This window comes from Melanostigma gelatinosum, assembly GCF_949748355.1.
Source record: "Melanostigma gelatinosum genome assembly, chromosome: 7".
Lineage (NCBI taxonomy): Eukaryota > Metazoa > Chordata > Actinopteri > Perciformes > Zoarcidae > Melanostigma > Melanostigma gelatinosum.
Genome location: NC_136640.1, coordinates 2,503,176 through 2,517,692, shown reverse-complemented (window position 1 = coordinate 2,517,692; position 14,517 = coordinate 2,503,176). Strand labels below are relative to the sequence as shown.

The 14,517-nt window shown below is 48.9% G+C and overlaps 1 protein-coding gene across 2 annotated transcripts in view; it reads right to left on the bottom strand.

Annotated features, from left to right (window-relative positions):
• Positions 1-290: 290 nt before the first annotated feature.
• The window catches only part of sorl1 (sortilin-related receptor, L(DLR class) A repeats containing), a 42,127-nt gene continuing 27,900 nt past the window's right edge, over positions 291-14,517 (bottom strand). Inside the window, exons 19-46 of one of the 2 annotated variants that reach the window (XM_079271924.1) lie at positions 14,025-14,271; positions 13,797-13,935; positions 13,305-13,478; positions 12,961-13,074; positions 12,743-12,865; positions 12,509-12,628; positions 12,209-12,334; positions 11,194-11,304; positions 10,649-10,780; positions 9,991-10,122; positions 9,748-9,882; positions 9,374-9,526; positions 9,037-9,207; positions 7,524-7,652; positions 5,334-5,460; positions 4,779-4,948; positions 4,365-4,477; positions 3,813-3,917; positions 3,663-3,729; positions 3,106-3,188; positions 2,739-3,020; positions 2,483-2,602; positions 2,182-2,346; positions 1,810-1,984; positions 1,347-1,453; positions 1,005-1,197; positions 723-935; positions 291-558 (exon numbers count right to left, since the gene is read on the bottom strand). In XM_079271924.1, the coding sequence (XP_079128050.1) occupies positions 491-558; positions 723-935; positions 1,005-1,197; positions 1,347-1,453; positions 1,810-1,984; positions 2,182-2,346; positions 2,483-2,602; positions 2,739-3,020; positions 3,106-3,188; positions 3,663-3,729; positions 3,813-3,917; positions 4,365-4,477; positions 4,779-4,948; positions 5,334-5,460; positions 7,524-7,652; positions 9,037-9,207; positions 9,374-9,526; positions 9,748-9,882; positions 9,991-10,122; positions 10,649-10,780; positions 11,194-11,304; positions 12,209-12,334; positions 12,509-12,628; positions 12,743-12,865; positions 12,961-13,074; positions 13,305-13,478; positions 13,797-13,935; positions 14,025-14,271 (3,994 nt within the window). In that variant the 3' untranslated portion in view covers positions 291-490. Of the gene's footprint in view, positions 559-722; positions 1,198-1,346; positions 1,454-1,809; positions 1,985-2,181; positions 2,347-2,482; positions 2,603-2,738; positions 3,021-3,105; positions 3,189-3,662; positions 3,730-3,812; positions 3,918-4,364; positions 4,478-4,778; positions 4,949-5,333; positions 5,461-7,523; positions 7,653-9,036; positions 9,208-9,373; positions 9,527-9,747; positions 9,883-9,990; positions 10,123-10,648; positions 10,781-11,193; positions 11,305-12,208; positions 12,335-12,508; positions 12,629-12,742; positions 12,866-12,960; positions 13,075-13,304; positions 13,479-13,796; positions 13,936-14,024; positions 14,272-14,517 lie in introns of both variants that reach the window. The other variant, XM_079271923.1, reaches the window with a different exon arrangement.

Genomic DNA, 14,517 nt, shown 5'->3' with positions numbered 1-14,517 from the left:
GCTTTGAGCAATGGACCGCTCCGATGGATGCTGAGTTTGCGTCACAGAGTCTCTTTTCCCGACAAACTCATCAACTCCTTCACAGTTTGCGTCAGTGTCCACCTCTTCCTCGCAGTCTTTTTTTTTGACCCCATATGTATATGTATATATATATATATATGTATATATATATATATATATATATATATATATATATATATATATATATATATATATATATATATATATATATATATATATATATATATATATATATATTTAATATTATAAAAAATAAGTTATTGCGCATCCACAAAAAAGTGCATTGTATTTTTGAAAAATATCTCTTTTGACACTTATCATTTTTTTCTTCATGTTTCCTGCTAATCGTGGGGGCGGCGGAGTTTCCGCCGGTTCCTTCTTTGCTCCGTCTTACTGCGCCCGATGATAGGGAGTCGGGGGGGGGGATGGGGAGAAGAGAGAAACAGGAAATGGAGGGGGGGACCTCTCGCTACGCGATGACCATGGGAACGTCGTCTGAGAAGCCGCTGATCATCGGATCATCTTCATCATCATCACCTTGAGAGGGAAGGAGGAGGAGGAAATGTTATTACTGATGGAGCTAACAGCTAACTGACTCAACCTCCTAAAGCACATTATTATCCTCTTGAAGAGTCCAGTCCAGTATTACAACCAGGTTCTGAACCCAAATGATCAAAACACAACATCTTAAAACGTCTCACCCAGTTCATCCCCGGAGGAGAAAATGGCGGAGCCCAGGCGTGAGTTGTAATGGGAGTTGGCGAAGGCGGTGAAGTTGTTCTGCAGCCGGCGGTGTCGCAGGTAGAGCGCCACCAGTCCGCCGCACACCCCCAGCAGCAGCAGGAAGAGGACCGGGACCACCACCGCCGCCACGTCCCCCGTGTGGCCCTCGCCGTGGGACGCGTCTCTGGCCCCTGGAAGGTAAATGTGTGTGACTATTGGCACTCTGTCGTCCTTTTGAAATGGTGCGTGCGTTCCACTACCTGCTGACAGCTGGTTGTACAGCAGCAGCGCCGGCTCCCCACACAGCTGGCTGTTGAGCAGGCAGCGCGCCTGCACCGTGAAGGTGTAGTTGTGTCCCAGCAGCAGGCTGCTGATGCAGAAATACGTCTCGGTGGTGTTTCCCAGGTAGGACGTCCGGTTGGTCACGCTGTCGTACACGTGCACCTCATAACCCTGTGAACAGCAAACACGAGGTAATGGAGGATGTTCGGAGCACAGAACTAGTTTCATTCATCGTTCAGTGGAAGTATACAAAGTATCAGCATCGTACAGGTAGGTGCAGTCGAGGAATGTTCAGTGAACATAGAGGCTTCCTGTCTCACCCTGCTCTCGTTGAAGCCCTTCTCTCTGACTGCCAGACTCTTCCACAGGAGGTACACGTGGTCTTTCTCCGTCAAAATCTTCAGGGCCTCTGGAGCCTGAAGAGGAGCTGCATCAGAGAGGGAGATGATGTTCCTTTGAGAAGGTGGAGCTCGTAGGAAGGGGACAGGTAATGCTTCAGCATGAGGCTGAACAGTTAAAGACACATATCATCAGTTTGGACATACAGATCGCAAAATAACCAGAATCCTGTCGGTACGGAAGCCCTGAGAGGACAATGCTGCTCCTTTAATATTTGCTCCACATGGATCGTTCACGGAGGAGGATGCAGACGTTTTGTAACACACAGCTTCGGCCTCAGTCTTTCAGTTTGACACCAGGTACGTAGCCGTCACGTGCACATTTAGAAGCCTTCATGTGGCTCGTGCGTGTGCAGCGAGAGGACGCGCAGGTGAAGCGGCGTACCTGTGCTGAGGGTGAAGCCGGCCTCCTTGCTCATGTTGCGCAGGCGGACAGAGACGCTGTAGCGGCCCCCGGGCTCCAGGCCCTTCAGCTGGTACTCCACCGTGTTGTTCCCGGTGGTCAGCTTGTAGTCCCGCTCCTCTTTACGGATCACGTCGCGCACGTGGATCGCGTACGTCTGCAGGAAGACACGAGCACAAAAACACACGGACGAGAAGACGTCGCTCCGTCAGTCAGAGCAGACGATGAGTCGGGTAAAGTCGGGCTAATAATATCAAAGCATTCTACTTGTAGTTGCTGAGCCGGAACGTCTACCGTACCGACAGCAGACGCGTGGACTCTGGACCTCAGCGACTGAGGCGGTTGCGTACGTACCAGCGGTGAGCTGGGGGCGTCGTAGGGCGGCTGCCACTTCAGCGTGGCCTGCGTCTTGTCGACCCGTACGCGATGCAGGTTCCTGGGCGGCAGCCTCTCGTTGGGGATCATCTTCACCACGGAGTACTCAGAGGGGGGGCCCAGGAACGGGGACACGGCTCGCACCTGGAGGATCACAGTCATGGCGGATTACGTGCGCCGTCGTGGTCCAGGTATCGAACCCAACTCGATGGGCTTCGTGTCGCTAAAGTCGTTTCAAAATCGAGGAGGAAGTCCACAGGACGCTGAGCAAGAGACTCACCAGGAAGAGGTACTGCTCGTCACTGTCCACTGTGACCGTGAGGCTGAGAGACGTGGTGCTGACCCGACGGGGGCTCCGGTACAGATCCAGGAAGGAGGTGGCGTAAAACACACCGTACAGCTGCACCCCCCCCCCCCCCACACACACACACACACACACAGTGAGGGGGATCATAGAGGGTTCTCTGGTGAGCAAGTTATCCTTTATAAAATATATCAAAGATTCATTTGGGGGGGAGGAGCTAAACGCGGTGTACCTGAGCGAGGGTGTTGTTGACGGTCCAGCTGCAGTCCACGGCCGTCTGGTTGAGGGCCCGGGTTTTGAGGAAGGGCCGCTCCGGCTGGGCTCCGGCGGTCTGGTGGTGGGACAGCGCGGTGGGACTGTCTCCGATGGTGGTGTGAGCCCACACGGCCACCTCGTACACCGTGCCCGCCGTCAGGTTGGTCGCTTTGAGGATCCCCTCTGTGACCGTGTAGTTCCTGCTCTCCTTGACGTGGGAGTCAAACTGCCAGGACAGAATCACGACGTACCGCTTCACCTGAGGAGCAGAGAGGAGCTCGTCGGTCACACCGACAGACGGGACCGGCGAGCCGAAGGCGGACTCTAAACGGAGGAGCACTCACCTCGTACTGAGAGTTGAAGCTGAACGAGAGGCTCACGGAGTCGCCGGTGATGCTGTCAGCGATCACAGAGGGAGGAGGAAGAGCTGCAGCACACGAGGAGACAAACTTCAATAACAAAATTAAATATTTTATGAATAAATAAAGTGTTTTAATGTTCTTAACCCTTAATGTTTCTGAGTAAATGTAATATTCCAGGCTGAACACACGTGTGCCGTCCTTATCGAGTCTCCGGCTTCCACGTGTAACCCCCGGTGTCTATTGTGACATTGCTATGAATTGTGGGTAATTCCCTTGTGAAAAAGTCTGCAGAAATGATGGAAAGAGTTCATAAAGGGCTCAACATGTCTGAGGGAGAGATTCAACCACTGGAGGACTTGAAAGGGGGACAGAACTAAACCCTCGTGGACTGGCTGCTCAGAGTCTGAGTGAGGATGAAGTCCACCAGGGACAGGATGTGGACCTTCACATCAGCTACACACAGCACAGCCACAACACCTGAAACACCCGTTTACACCAGCAGGGGGCAGTGCTGAGAAGCTGTGAGACTCTCTCTGTACCTTTCTTCGGGGTGATGGATTTAACCTCGGACCAGTTGCCCACACCTCGACTGGTCACTGCCGCCACCTACGACACATCACAGCAAAGCAGCGTTAAAACACAACATCATCACACGGACCCTCCGTGTTGTCATAGAGACCGCTTCTCACCCTGAACCTGTACAGAGCGTCCGGCTGCAGCTCCTTCACTGCGCTGCTGGTTGTGGTGCATCTCTGAGACATCCAGTCCAGACCGGACCGCTCACTGTACTCAACCTGACACACACACACACACACACACACACACACACACACACACACACACACGCACACGCACACACACACACACACACAATTATTTGAATTGTGTGTTTTGATGAAGACAACAGCACGATGAATGACGATAACAAAGTACAACATTTAGTATTTTTGATGGTTCACTGACTTCACAGCGTTCACATTATTTGTGGGACGGCGGCTAAAACAACAAGTCTGGATCCTTGTAGACCAGCTGCTGTAATCAACAAAGGGATCTGTATCTGTTCATGTGGATCATCAATGATCGGTTATTGGTGTCGGTGGCAGAAAGAAACTGCTGATGGATCTCTAGAACTCATATCTGCGCCCTTGTTTGTTTGTGCCGAACAGGTCGGTCTCAGTGAAGTTTGTTTTGTTGACGATACGACTGAAGACGAAGTCGTGAATCAGACGAAGAGGACTCACGATGTACTCTCTGATGAGGCCGTGTCCTTTGTCTGGAGGGCTCCAGGAAGCCTCCACCGTCCCGTCCTCACCGCTATCACAGGACAGCTGCAGGTTCCTGGGGGGGTCGGGCACTGCAGGGGACACACAGAGACACACACACAGAGACACACACACACAGACACACACACACAGACACACACACACACACACACACACACACACACACACACACACACACACACACACACACACACACACACACACACACACACACACACACACACACACACACACACACACACACACACACACACACACACACACACACACACACACACACACACACACCACAAAAAAAGCAGATTTGGCGTAAAACAAAACGGCTTTTTAAATGACGGAGACATGCAACACGGTGGACGGTGTGGTACTCACGTCCCTCCGGCGTCCTCGCTGTGATCACCTCGTTGGTCTTGTGCAGCTTGCTGAGGCACTGGGTCAGCACCTTGACGTGGTAGGTGGTGTCCGGCTTCAGCACCATCAGCTTGTAGCTGGTCTTGTTGCTGTGAGTGTCCATGATGGTCCACTGCTGGGTGCCCACCAGTCTAAAGACCACACGGCAACACGTGACTGGGACAATAGTAATAGTAGTAATAGTAATAATAATAACAACAACAATATTAGCAATGTTTTACTCCTTTAAAAGTAATAGCAATACTGTACTTATTACCTGGTACCCTCAGTAGTTATGCTGCTCATTTATTATTCAAATATTAAACCGAGGGTGTAAAATAATACGCCAGCTGGAGCAACAGGTTGCTGGAGCAACAGGTTGCTGGAGCAACAGGTTGCTGGAGCAACAGGTTGCTGGAGCAACAGGTTGCTGGAGCAACAGGTTGCTGGAGCAACAGGTTGCTGGAGCAACAGGTTGCTGGAGCAACAGGTTGCTGGAGCAACAGGTTGCTGGAGCAACAGGTTGCTGGAGCTCACCTGTAGTATACGAGGAAGTAGCAGGAGTCCAGAGGGAGGTTTTTGGGGCGGGACCATGTCAGGGTGATGGCACCCAAGAAGTCCGGGGTCCACTGGAGGTTCTGGACTTTATAGGCCAGGCTGTCCACTAAAGAAGGGGGGGGGGGGGATTCCTTAGTTTAGGTTCATCAAACAGCCTGAAATAAACACCAACAGCCACCAAGCAGCAGCATTGCACTGATTTCAACAATACGAAACGCTGCTTAAAGGAACTGAAGCCGTTATCTTTGCTCTCTTTAGAGACACCAGACTCTCAGAACACAGCAGCTGCTGGTCTACTGCTGCTGGTCTACTGCTGCCGGTCTACTGCTGCCGGTATACTGCTGCCGGTCTGCTGCTGTTGGTCTACTGCTGGTCTACTGCCGTTGGTCTACTGCTGGTCTACTGATGCCTCCATCGTCTGTTTGTGTTGTTGTGTGACTTTAGAGTTATAGACATTCACCAAAGTCACACAATGAAGTCTGGTGTCTTTAAAGAGAGAACGGCTCCAGTTCCGTGAAAATATTCTGAATGTGTTTCTCCAAACTCCACCTACAGTCGAAGTACACCGACTGTAGAAGTACCTCATACAATCACACTTAAAAACCCTTTAAGTGCCTCAAAGTACTGACGCAGACATACTGACGCAGACATACTGACGCAGACACACTGACGTAGACATACTGACGCAGACATACTGACGCAGACATACTGACGCAGACATACTGACGCAGACATACTGACGCAGACATACTGACGCAGACATACTGACGCAGACATACTGACGCAGACATACTGACGCAGACATACTGACGCAGACATACTGACGCAGACATACTGACGCAGACATACTGACGTAGACATACTGACAGACATACTGACATAGACATACTGACGCAGACATACTGACGTAGACATACTGACGTAGACATACTGACGTAGACATACTGACATAGACATACTGACAGACATACTGACAGACATACTGACATAGACATACTGACAGACATACTGACATAGACATACTGACGTAGACATACTGACGTAGACATACTGACGTAGACATACTGACGTAGACATACTGACATAGACATACTGACAGACATACTGACATAGACATACTGACATAGACATACTGACATAGACATACTGACACAGACATACTGACACAGACATACTGACACAGACATACTGACGTAGACATACTGACATAGACATACTGACATAGACATACTGACAGACATACTGACATAGACATACTGACATAGACATACTGACATAGACATACTGACATAGACATACTGACAGACATACTGACAGACATACTGACGTAGACATACTGACATAGACATACTGACATAGACATACTGACATAGACATACTGACAGACATACTGACATAGACATACTGACATAGACATACTGACATAGACATACTGACAGACATACTGACATAGACATACTGACATAGACATACTGACAGACATACTGACATAGACATACTGACGTAGACATACTGACATAGACATACTGACATAGACATACTGACATAGACATACTGACAGACATACTGACATAGACATACTGACATAGACATACTGACATAGACATACTGACATAGACATACTGACACAGACATACTGACACAGACATACTGACGTAGACATACTGACATAGACATACTGACATAGACATACTGACAGACATACTGACAGACATACTGACATAGACATACTGACATAGACATACTGACATAGACATACTGACATAGACATACTGACAGACATACTGACAGACATACTGACAGACATACTGACGTAGACATACTGACATAGACATACTGACATAGACATACTGACATAGACATACTGACAGACATACTGACACAGACATACTGACGTAGACAATGAGTTGATCCCAAAGTGAGCATCTATTAAAAGGCTAACATCCTTAAAGCATCCACTCCTGCGTAGCCTGAACCCGGTGGACCTACTGAACCCAGTGGACCTACTGAACCCGGTGAACCTACTGAACCCGGTGGACCTACTGAACCCGGTGGACCTACTGAACCCGGTGAACCTACTGAACCCGGTGGACCTACTGAACCCGGTGGACCTACTGAACCCGGTGGACCTACTGAACCCGGTGAACCTACTGAACCCGGTGGACCTACGGGTGCAGTTGTCCTCGTCGCTGTGGTCCGAGCAGTCCAGGAAGCCGTCGCAGCGCTCCCCGTCCTGCACGCAGGCTTCACCGTCGGAGCAGCGAGTCCCGTTCACACAGAGCAGAGGCCCACGAGTGGCTGCAGAGGGAGAGCAAGGATGACCTCATTATCAACCACCGGCACCACGACTGCACGTACTGATGACAAGTACAAGAACACGTTGCATGTTTCCTGTGCAGCGCAACCAACGCTTTACATTTATTAGAATTAAGAATGTATCCAAGGATCTAAAGTCTACAGCACGTTGTATTCCACTCCTGCAGGTTTCAGCTTCAGACGGCTCAACTCAATCAGCTGATGCATTAGTGTGCAGCATCAATGTGAATGTGAGTACCACCGTAATGCTCTGTGCAATATCAACAGTTCATATGTGCAACAATGAGAGCGCAGTCATTCACTCTGATGATCTTGTTAGAAAATATATGATAAAAAAGAAAACTATTTGATTACTTATCAATAAGTATTAATTAATACAGCGAGATTGTGTGTGTGTGATGGTGTGTGTGTGATGGTGCGTGTGTGTGTGATGGTGTGTGTGATGGTGTGTGTGATGGTGTGTGATGGTGTGTGATGGTGCGTGTGTGTGTGATGGTGTGTGTGATGGTGTGTGTGATGGTGTGTGATGGTGCGTGTGTGATGGTGTGTGTGTGATGCTGTGTGTGATGGTGCGTGTGTGATGGTGTGTGTGATGGTGCGTGTGTGATGGTGCGTGTGTGATGGTGTGTGTGATGGTGCGTGTGTGATGGTGCGTGTGTGTGATGGTGTGTGTGATGGTGTGTGTGTGTGTGTGATGGTGCGTGTGTGTGAGTGTGTGTGTGATGGTGTGTGTGATGGTGTGTGTGTGATGGTGTGTGTGTGATGGTGTTTGTGTGATGGTGTGTGTGATGGTGTGTATGTGATGGTGTGTGTGTGATGGTGTGTGTGTGATGGTGTGTGTGTGATGCTGTGTGTGATGGTGTGTGTGATGGTGTGTGTGTGGTGGTGTGTGTGTGTGTGATGGTGTGTGTGTGATGCTGTGTGTGATGGTGTGTGTGTGTGTGATGGTGTGTGTGATGGTGTGTGTGTGTGATGGTGTGTGTGATGGTGTGTGTGTGGTGGTGTGTGTGTGTGTGTGATGGTGTGTGTGTGATGGTGTGTGTGATGGTGTGTGTGATGGTGTGTGTGATGGTGTGTGTGTGGTGGTGTGTGTGTGATGGTGTGTGTGTGATGGTGTGTGTGTGATGGTGTGTGTGTGATGGTGTGTGTGTGTGTGTGATGGTGTGTGTGATGGTGTGTATGATGGTGTGTATGATGGTGTGTGTGATGGTGTGTGTGATGGTGTGATGGTGTGTGTGATGGTGTGTGTGATGGTGTGTGTGATGGTGTGTGTGATGGTGTGTGTGATGGTGTGTGTGATGGTGTGTGTGATGGTGTGTGTGATGGTGTGTGTGTGTGAGATGTGTGATGCTCTGCAGGGACTCACGGCAGTGGGCTTCATCGGACCCGTCCTGGCAGTGGGACTGGCCGTCGCAGCGCTGCCAGTCGGGTATGCAGCGGGGGGGTCGGCGACACAGGAACTGACCCCGAACGCAGCGCGTAGGGGAGGGCGGGGCCTGAGTGGGGGGCGGAGCCATCGTCGCGGAGCCGTTAGCTGCTGTTAGAGAAATATTAAGTTCATATTTGTATTCCTTTTCTGTTTATTCTCGTTTCTTCCTCTTTAATTGTTGAATTGTTTTATTGAGGTTTATATCGATGCGCATAAGAGGTGAACCACTTCCTCTTCTGAAGAAAACCCTCCCCAGGTGATCAGGCAGTGGTACCTGTGGGACATCCCAGCTCATCGCTGCCGTCGGGACAGTCGGCGTAGCCGTCACACACCCAGGTGTTGATGATGCAAGCTCCGGAGCCGCAGTGGAAGCGGTTGGGGGCACAGGTGGAGGGGCCGGGGGTCACGGCGTGAGGAGTGACTCCACCTGCCAGGGTGGAGGTTCAAAGTTGAAGGACTGAGGAGGGTAACTCATTCATGTTCGTTCTGTAGTATTTCATGCACATGAATAAATACTAATATATTCATATTTTGCCCTTTGGGGCTCAGGTTACCTCGACAACGTGATAAAGCCCACGGTGTTTACACGCTGTAGCAGATCAGCAGGTTTAATGTGTGACCTGTGATAACAGACCTCAGGGAGCGTACCTGTACACTGGGCCTCATCAGACCAGTCCCCACAGTCGTTCTCTCCATCACACTTCCACCACGTCGGAATACAGCGTCCATTCTTGCACTCGTACTGGAAATACCTGGAGCAGCCGGGGACCTCAGTGGGAGCCGCTGCGGCGCACAGGAAAGAATCAGATATACATGCACCTGTGTTTTATTTATGATGTGCATACGGTGTGTGTGTTCCTGTGTTTCTCTGCAGAAACGTTTCCTCCTCACCACAGTTGGCTTCATCAGAATAATCCCCACAGTCGTCCATGCCGTCACACTTCCACTCCAGGCTCACACACACTCCGTTAGCGCACTGGAAGGTGTAGGCGTCACACACTTTACCGAACTCAGTCGGCGTGGCTGACACACACACACACACACACACGAAGGTTACACAGATCAGTTAGACACAGAAAATAAAATGAATATGTATGAAGCAGAATAACAAAATTGACAATGTCTCTTTAAAAATTTGAGCTTTTTGTACAAAAATGAAGTGAAAATGTGTTCGAGGTTGTGGGCACAATATTCTACGTCCTGTATGAACGGCACAAAAAAAAAATGAAGCATACATTTGGGAATTTTGGTGGAGAAACATTCAATTTGAGAAGAAGCAGAGAAAGTCCAAGCGCCTGTTGAAGTGTTCAGGCCGGGCTTTGATGCAAAGCTTTACAAAATGAGGTGAAATCAACGAGTAAAGCTCTCACATAAATGGTCTTGCTCTTGAATAAATAAAAGAATAATAGGAGAATAATTATGCAACATGTACATGCCGATGCCCTTTTCCCAAAAACACATCATGTTGCACTTCTGAGCCGCCTTCTTTCTGTAGTTTTCTCGGAGTTGTAAAGTGTTACAAGCAGACATTAAAGGAAAAGAAACTCACCACATCCGGCATAGTCGGCGTCCTCGTCAGATCCGTCTTCACAGTGTTTGATTCCGTCACAGACCAGCGACTGAAACAGACACTGGGCTCGGTTCTTGCACACAAATTCCATGTAGCGAGTGCACAGCGGGTCTGTGGGCCAAAGACACAAAGCCAACTTGCAAAATGACTTTTTACAACATTATACTGACGTCACGAGCATTTTAGTGTCAGATAAACATTTTATTTATTTATATATATATATATATATATATATATTAACATGAGAGTTATGGACTGATGTAATATGTTTAGCTTAGAACATACAGAACAGACATGTCCTGTGGGGTTCAACAGGGCTCTATTCTGGGCCTCCGTATTTTTCCCAAATATGCTGACTCAGTGACTCTGCATAAACACTTTGTTAATAAGCTTTTTCTGTTGTTTTTCTATAACAAATTTATGTTTAATTTGACCATATGTGCCTGTAGATTTCCTGATTTTATTCTGTTTTGTTGTTTTAATTAGAAAGTGGGAAAGAATCCTAAACAAATAGAATCACTCACCACAGTTGAGCTCATCGGCGCCATCTGGACACTCCTGGATGCCGTTGCAGTGAGCGGTGGCTGGGAGGCAGGTGAGGTTGGAGCAGAGGAAGCCGTTACACCGAGTTCCCTCTGGAAGCACGCAGAACAATGTCAACAAAGAACCATAACGGAGAACCATAACAGAGAACCATAACGGAGAACCATAACGGAGAACCATAACGGAGAACCATAACGGAGAACCATAACGGAGAACCATAACGGAGAACCATAACGGAGAACCATAACAGAGAACCATAACGGAGAACCATAACAGAGAACCACAACGGAGAACCATAACGGAGAACCATAAAGGAGAACCATAACGGAGAACCATAACGGAGAACCATAATGGAGAACCACAACGGAGAACCACAACGGAGAACCACAACGGAGAACCATAACGGAGAACCATAACGGAGAACCACAACGGAGAACCATAACGGAGAACCATAACGGAGAACCACAACAGAGAACCATAATGAGAACCATAACGGAGAACCATAACGGAGAACCACAACGGAGAACCACAACGGAGAACCATTGAACCAGTTGCATGAACTGAACAGGAAGTGACCATATCTGGACTGAGGAGGAGTGACGTAGAGACGCCGTATACGTCTCTGGTAGAGACCTGTCAATCACTGTGTAGCCCCGCCCTAAAGCATCCCCTGCTTTATGGTCTGTGTGACTCTAAATGGACCATAATGTACTAAATGAACATCATGCTGTATTGAAGAAGACTTGAAACTAGAGATTGAGACATAAACTCATGTTTACAATGTTTACTGAGGTAATAAATCAAGAGAGAAGTAGAGTCATTTTCTCATAGACTTCTATACAACCAGAGGAGTCGCCCACTGGTGGACACTAGAGAGAATGCAGCTTTAACACATGAAGCTTTGACTTTTTGAGGTTTTAATTCTAAAATAACATGATGAGCTCTACAGATAGATACTGATGTATTGTCACGATGTGTGTGCGTGACTCAACTCACCACAGTATTGAGGGTCTTCGTCCGAGTCGTCCTGACAGTCGTCGTCACCGTCACACATCCAGCGCTGTGGGATACAGTGACCCGTGTGACACTGGAAGCTACTGGCCTCACACGTATGGTGGCCCACTAGGGACAAACGGGGGAGAGATTAAAGGAGACGCTGGTACGGAACTATTAAAAAAAGCCCTTCAAACTGCAAATATACATCTTTACCATTGCAACATAAATAGTCACATCGTGTGTGGCTGAGGAGGAAGAACGCTTTATTCCACGGTGTTTTTATGGCGCTTCGTTCCTCACCTGTGCAGTTGGCCTCATCTGACCAGTCTCTGCAGTCATTGTCTCCGTCACAGCGCCACGCCTCGCGGATACAAACTCCTCGAGCACATGTGAACTCTCCTGGGCCACACTGGTGAGACTCTGAGAAAAACAATGCATTTAAACCGTCGTGTCTGGATTCAGCAAAACCAAAAATATATACACACACACATATATATATATCGATATATATATATATATATAAAAACGTCTCACCACAGTGCTCCTCATCACTGTTGTCTCCACAGTCGTCTTCATGGTCACACTTGAAGGCCAGAGGGATGCAGGAGCCTGAGGCCATGCAGCGGAACTGGTTGGACGGGTCGCAGGTCGTGGTGGCTGCAAGCGGACACGTGAATATGTTTACTTCTGTACGTGGAAACTGTATTTATTGTTTATCTCGACATCATGAGAAAGAGCGACTGAATCCTTACGACACTCCTGTTCGTCACTCATGTCTCCACAGTCGTTGTCGCTGTCACACTTCCAGATGCTGCTGATGCAGCGGCCGTTGGAGCAGCGGTACTGGTTGGGCAGACAGCTGTGCTCTGATTGGGCGAGAGAAAGGATGACACGTGAGAACTGATGAATGAGACAGACCCTGAAACTGAACAGAGAAGATCCTTTGTCTTAGAGACGGGATGTCGGGATTATGCAAGTTTCATATGATATCTATGGTGTCCTGAGTCCTGCTTTGTTATTTACGTGTGCTGTAAAACCCAATATCTCGTGTGTGTGTGTGTGTGTGTGTGTGTGTGTGTGTGTGTGCGTGTCTCACCGGTCTTCACACAGGTGTTGTTGTGGAGCAGGTACCCGGTGGGACATTGGCACTGCAGCTCTCCGTTGGGCATGGCGACGGTCGGGGCTCCGTCGGGACAGACGCAGGTGTGCCGGTGCCCCGGCTGAGGCAGACACAGCAGGCTGCACGGCTGGTCGGCGCAGGCGTTGTGCCCTGAAGGACCGCAGAGCTCAGCGTAAAGCGCCGACACAGGTTTAAATCTGATCTCAGAGCAGCGATGCTGTACGTCATTTAGTAGTTTAACTTAACAATAGAAATAGACAATAGAAATAAATCTCCTTTTAATCCTTTTTAAGCTTTTAGTAGGATGAACTTGATTCTTTATTCTGACTGTTTCATTTCGACGGTTTTATTCATAAACGCGTCTGAAGCTGAAGCCTGAAGGCTGATGAAGACGCTGTTGCTGAAGACAACACGTCCCTGATTCATCTCTGCGGAAGCTGTCGGGCCTCCCCTCTGCCTGCTGCTCACCTCTGTTCTTCCCCTTGTAGAAGATCTTGAGGTCCATGACTCCGGTGAGTCTGCCGACGATCAGCTCGTTGCTCTGAGAACCGGCTTTCGGGGCTTTGAAGATCCCCATCCTGGACCAGTCGTCCCAGTACAAATCGTTCTGAATAAAGGGATGAAAACAGAGTGTTAAAGTCTGCTCTTTTCTGATTGAGGACTGGAGAGGAGTCCGAGGACAGGACGTTGTTGGACCTTGAAGACGGCGATGGCGTAGGGGTGGGGCAGCCCCTCCACGAGGACGCTCCTCATGCCCCCGCTGAAGTCGGCCCTCTCGATGCGGTCGCTGTAGGCCTCGGTCCAGTACAGCCAGCGGTCGTCGGCCGTGATGCCGTTGGGCCAGCGGACGCCCTCCGACACCACGCAGGACACGTTGGTCCCGTCCATGTAGCTCCGGTACACGCCGGCCGCCCGGTCGCCCCAGTCCGTCCAGAACATCAGGCTGTGGGGCCGGAAAACACAAATCATTGTTCATTTGTCTTCAAATACAACAATGTATGTTTAAATATGCAAATGAGGTATGCTCTTATCAAATATGCACTCATTTACATAACTGTCCTGAAGATAAATGTGAACACTGGATAAAGTTAGCTTTCATTATAAAACCTCACACTGTAGAATGATGTGAATACATCTTCTATAATCTATAACGGTGTTTTATTACAGGAGAAACCACAAAGTTGCACAA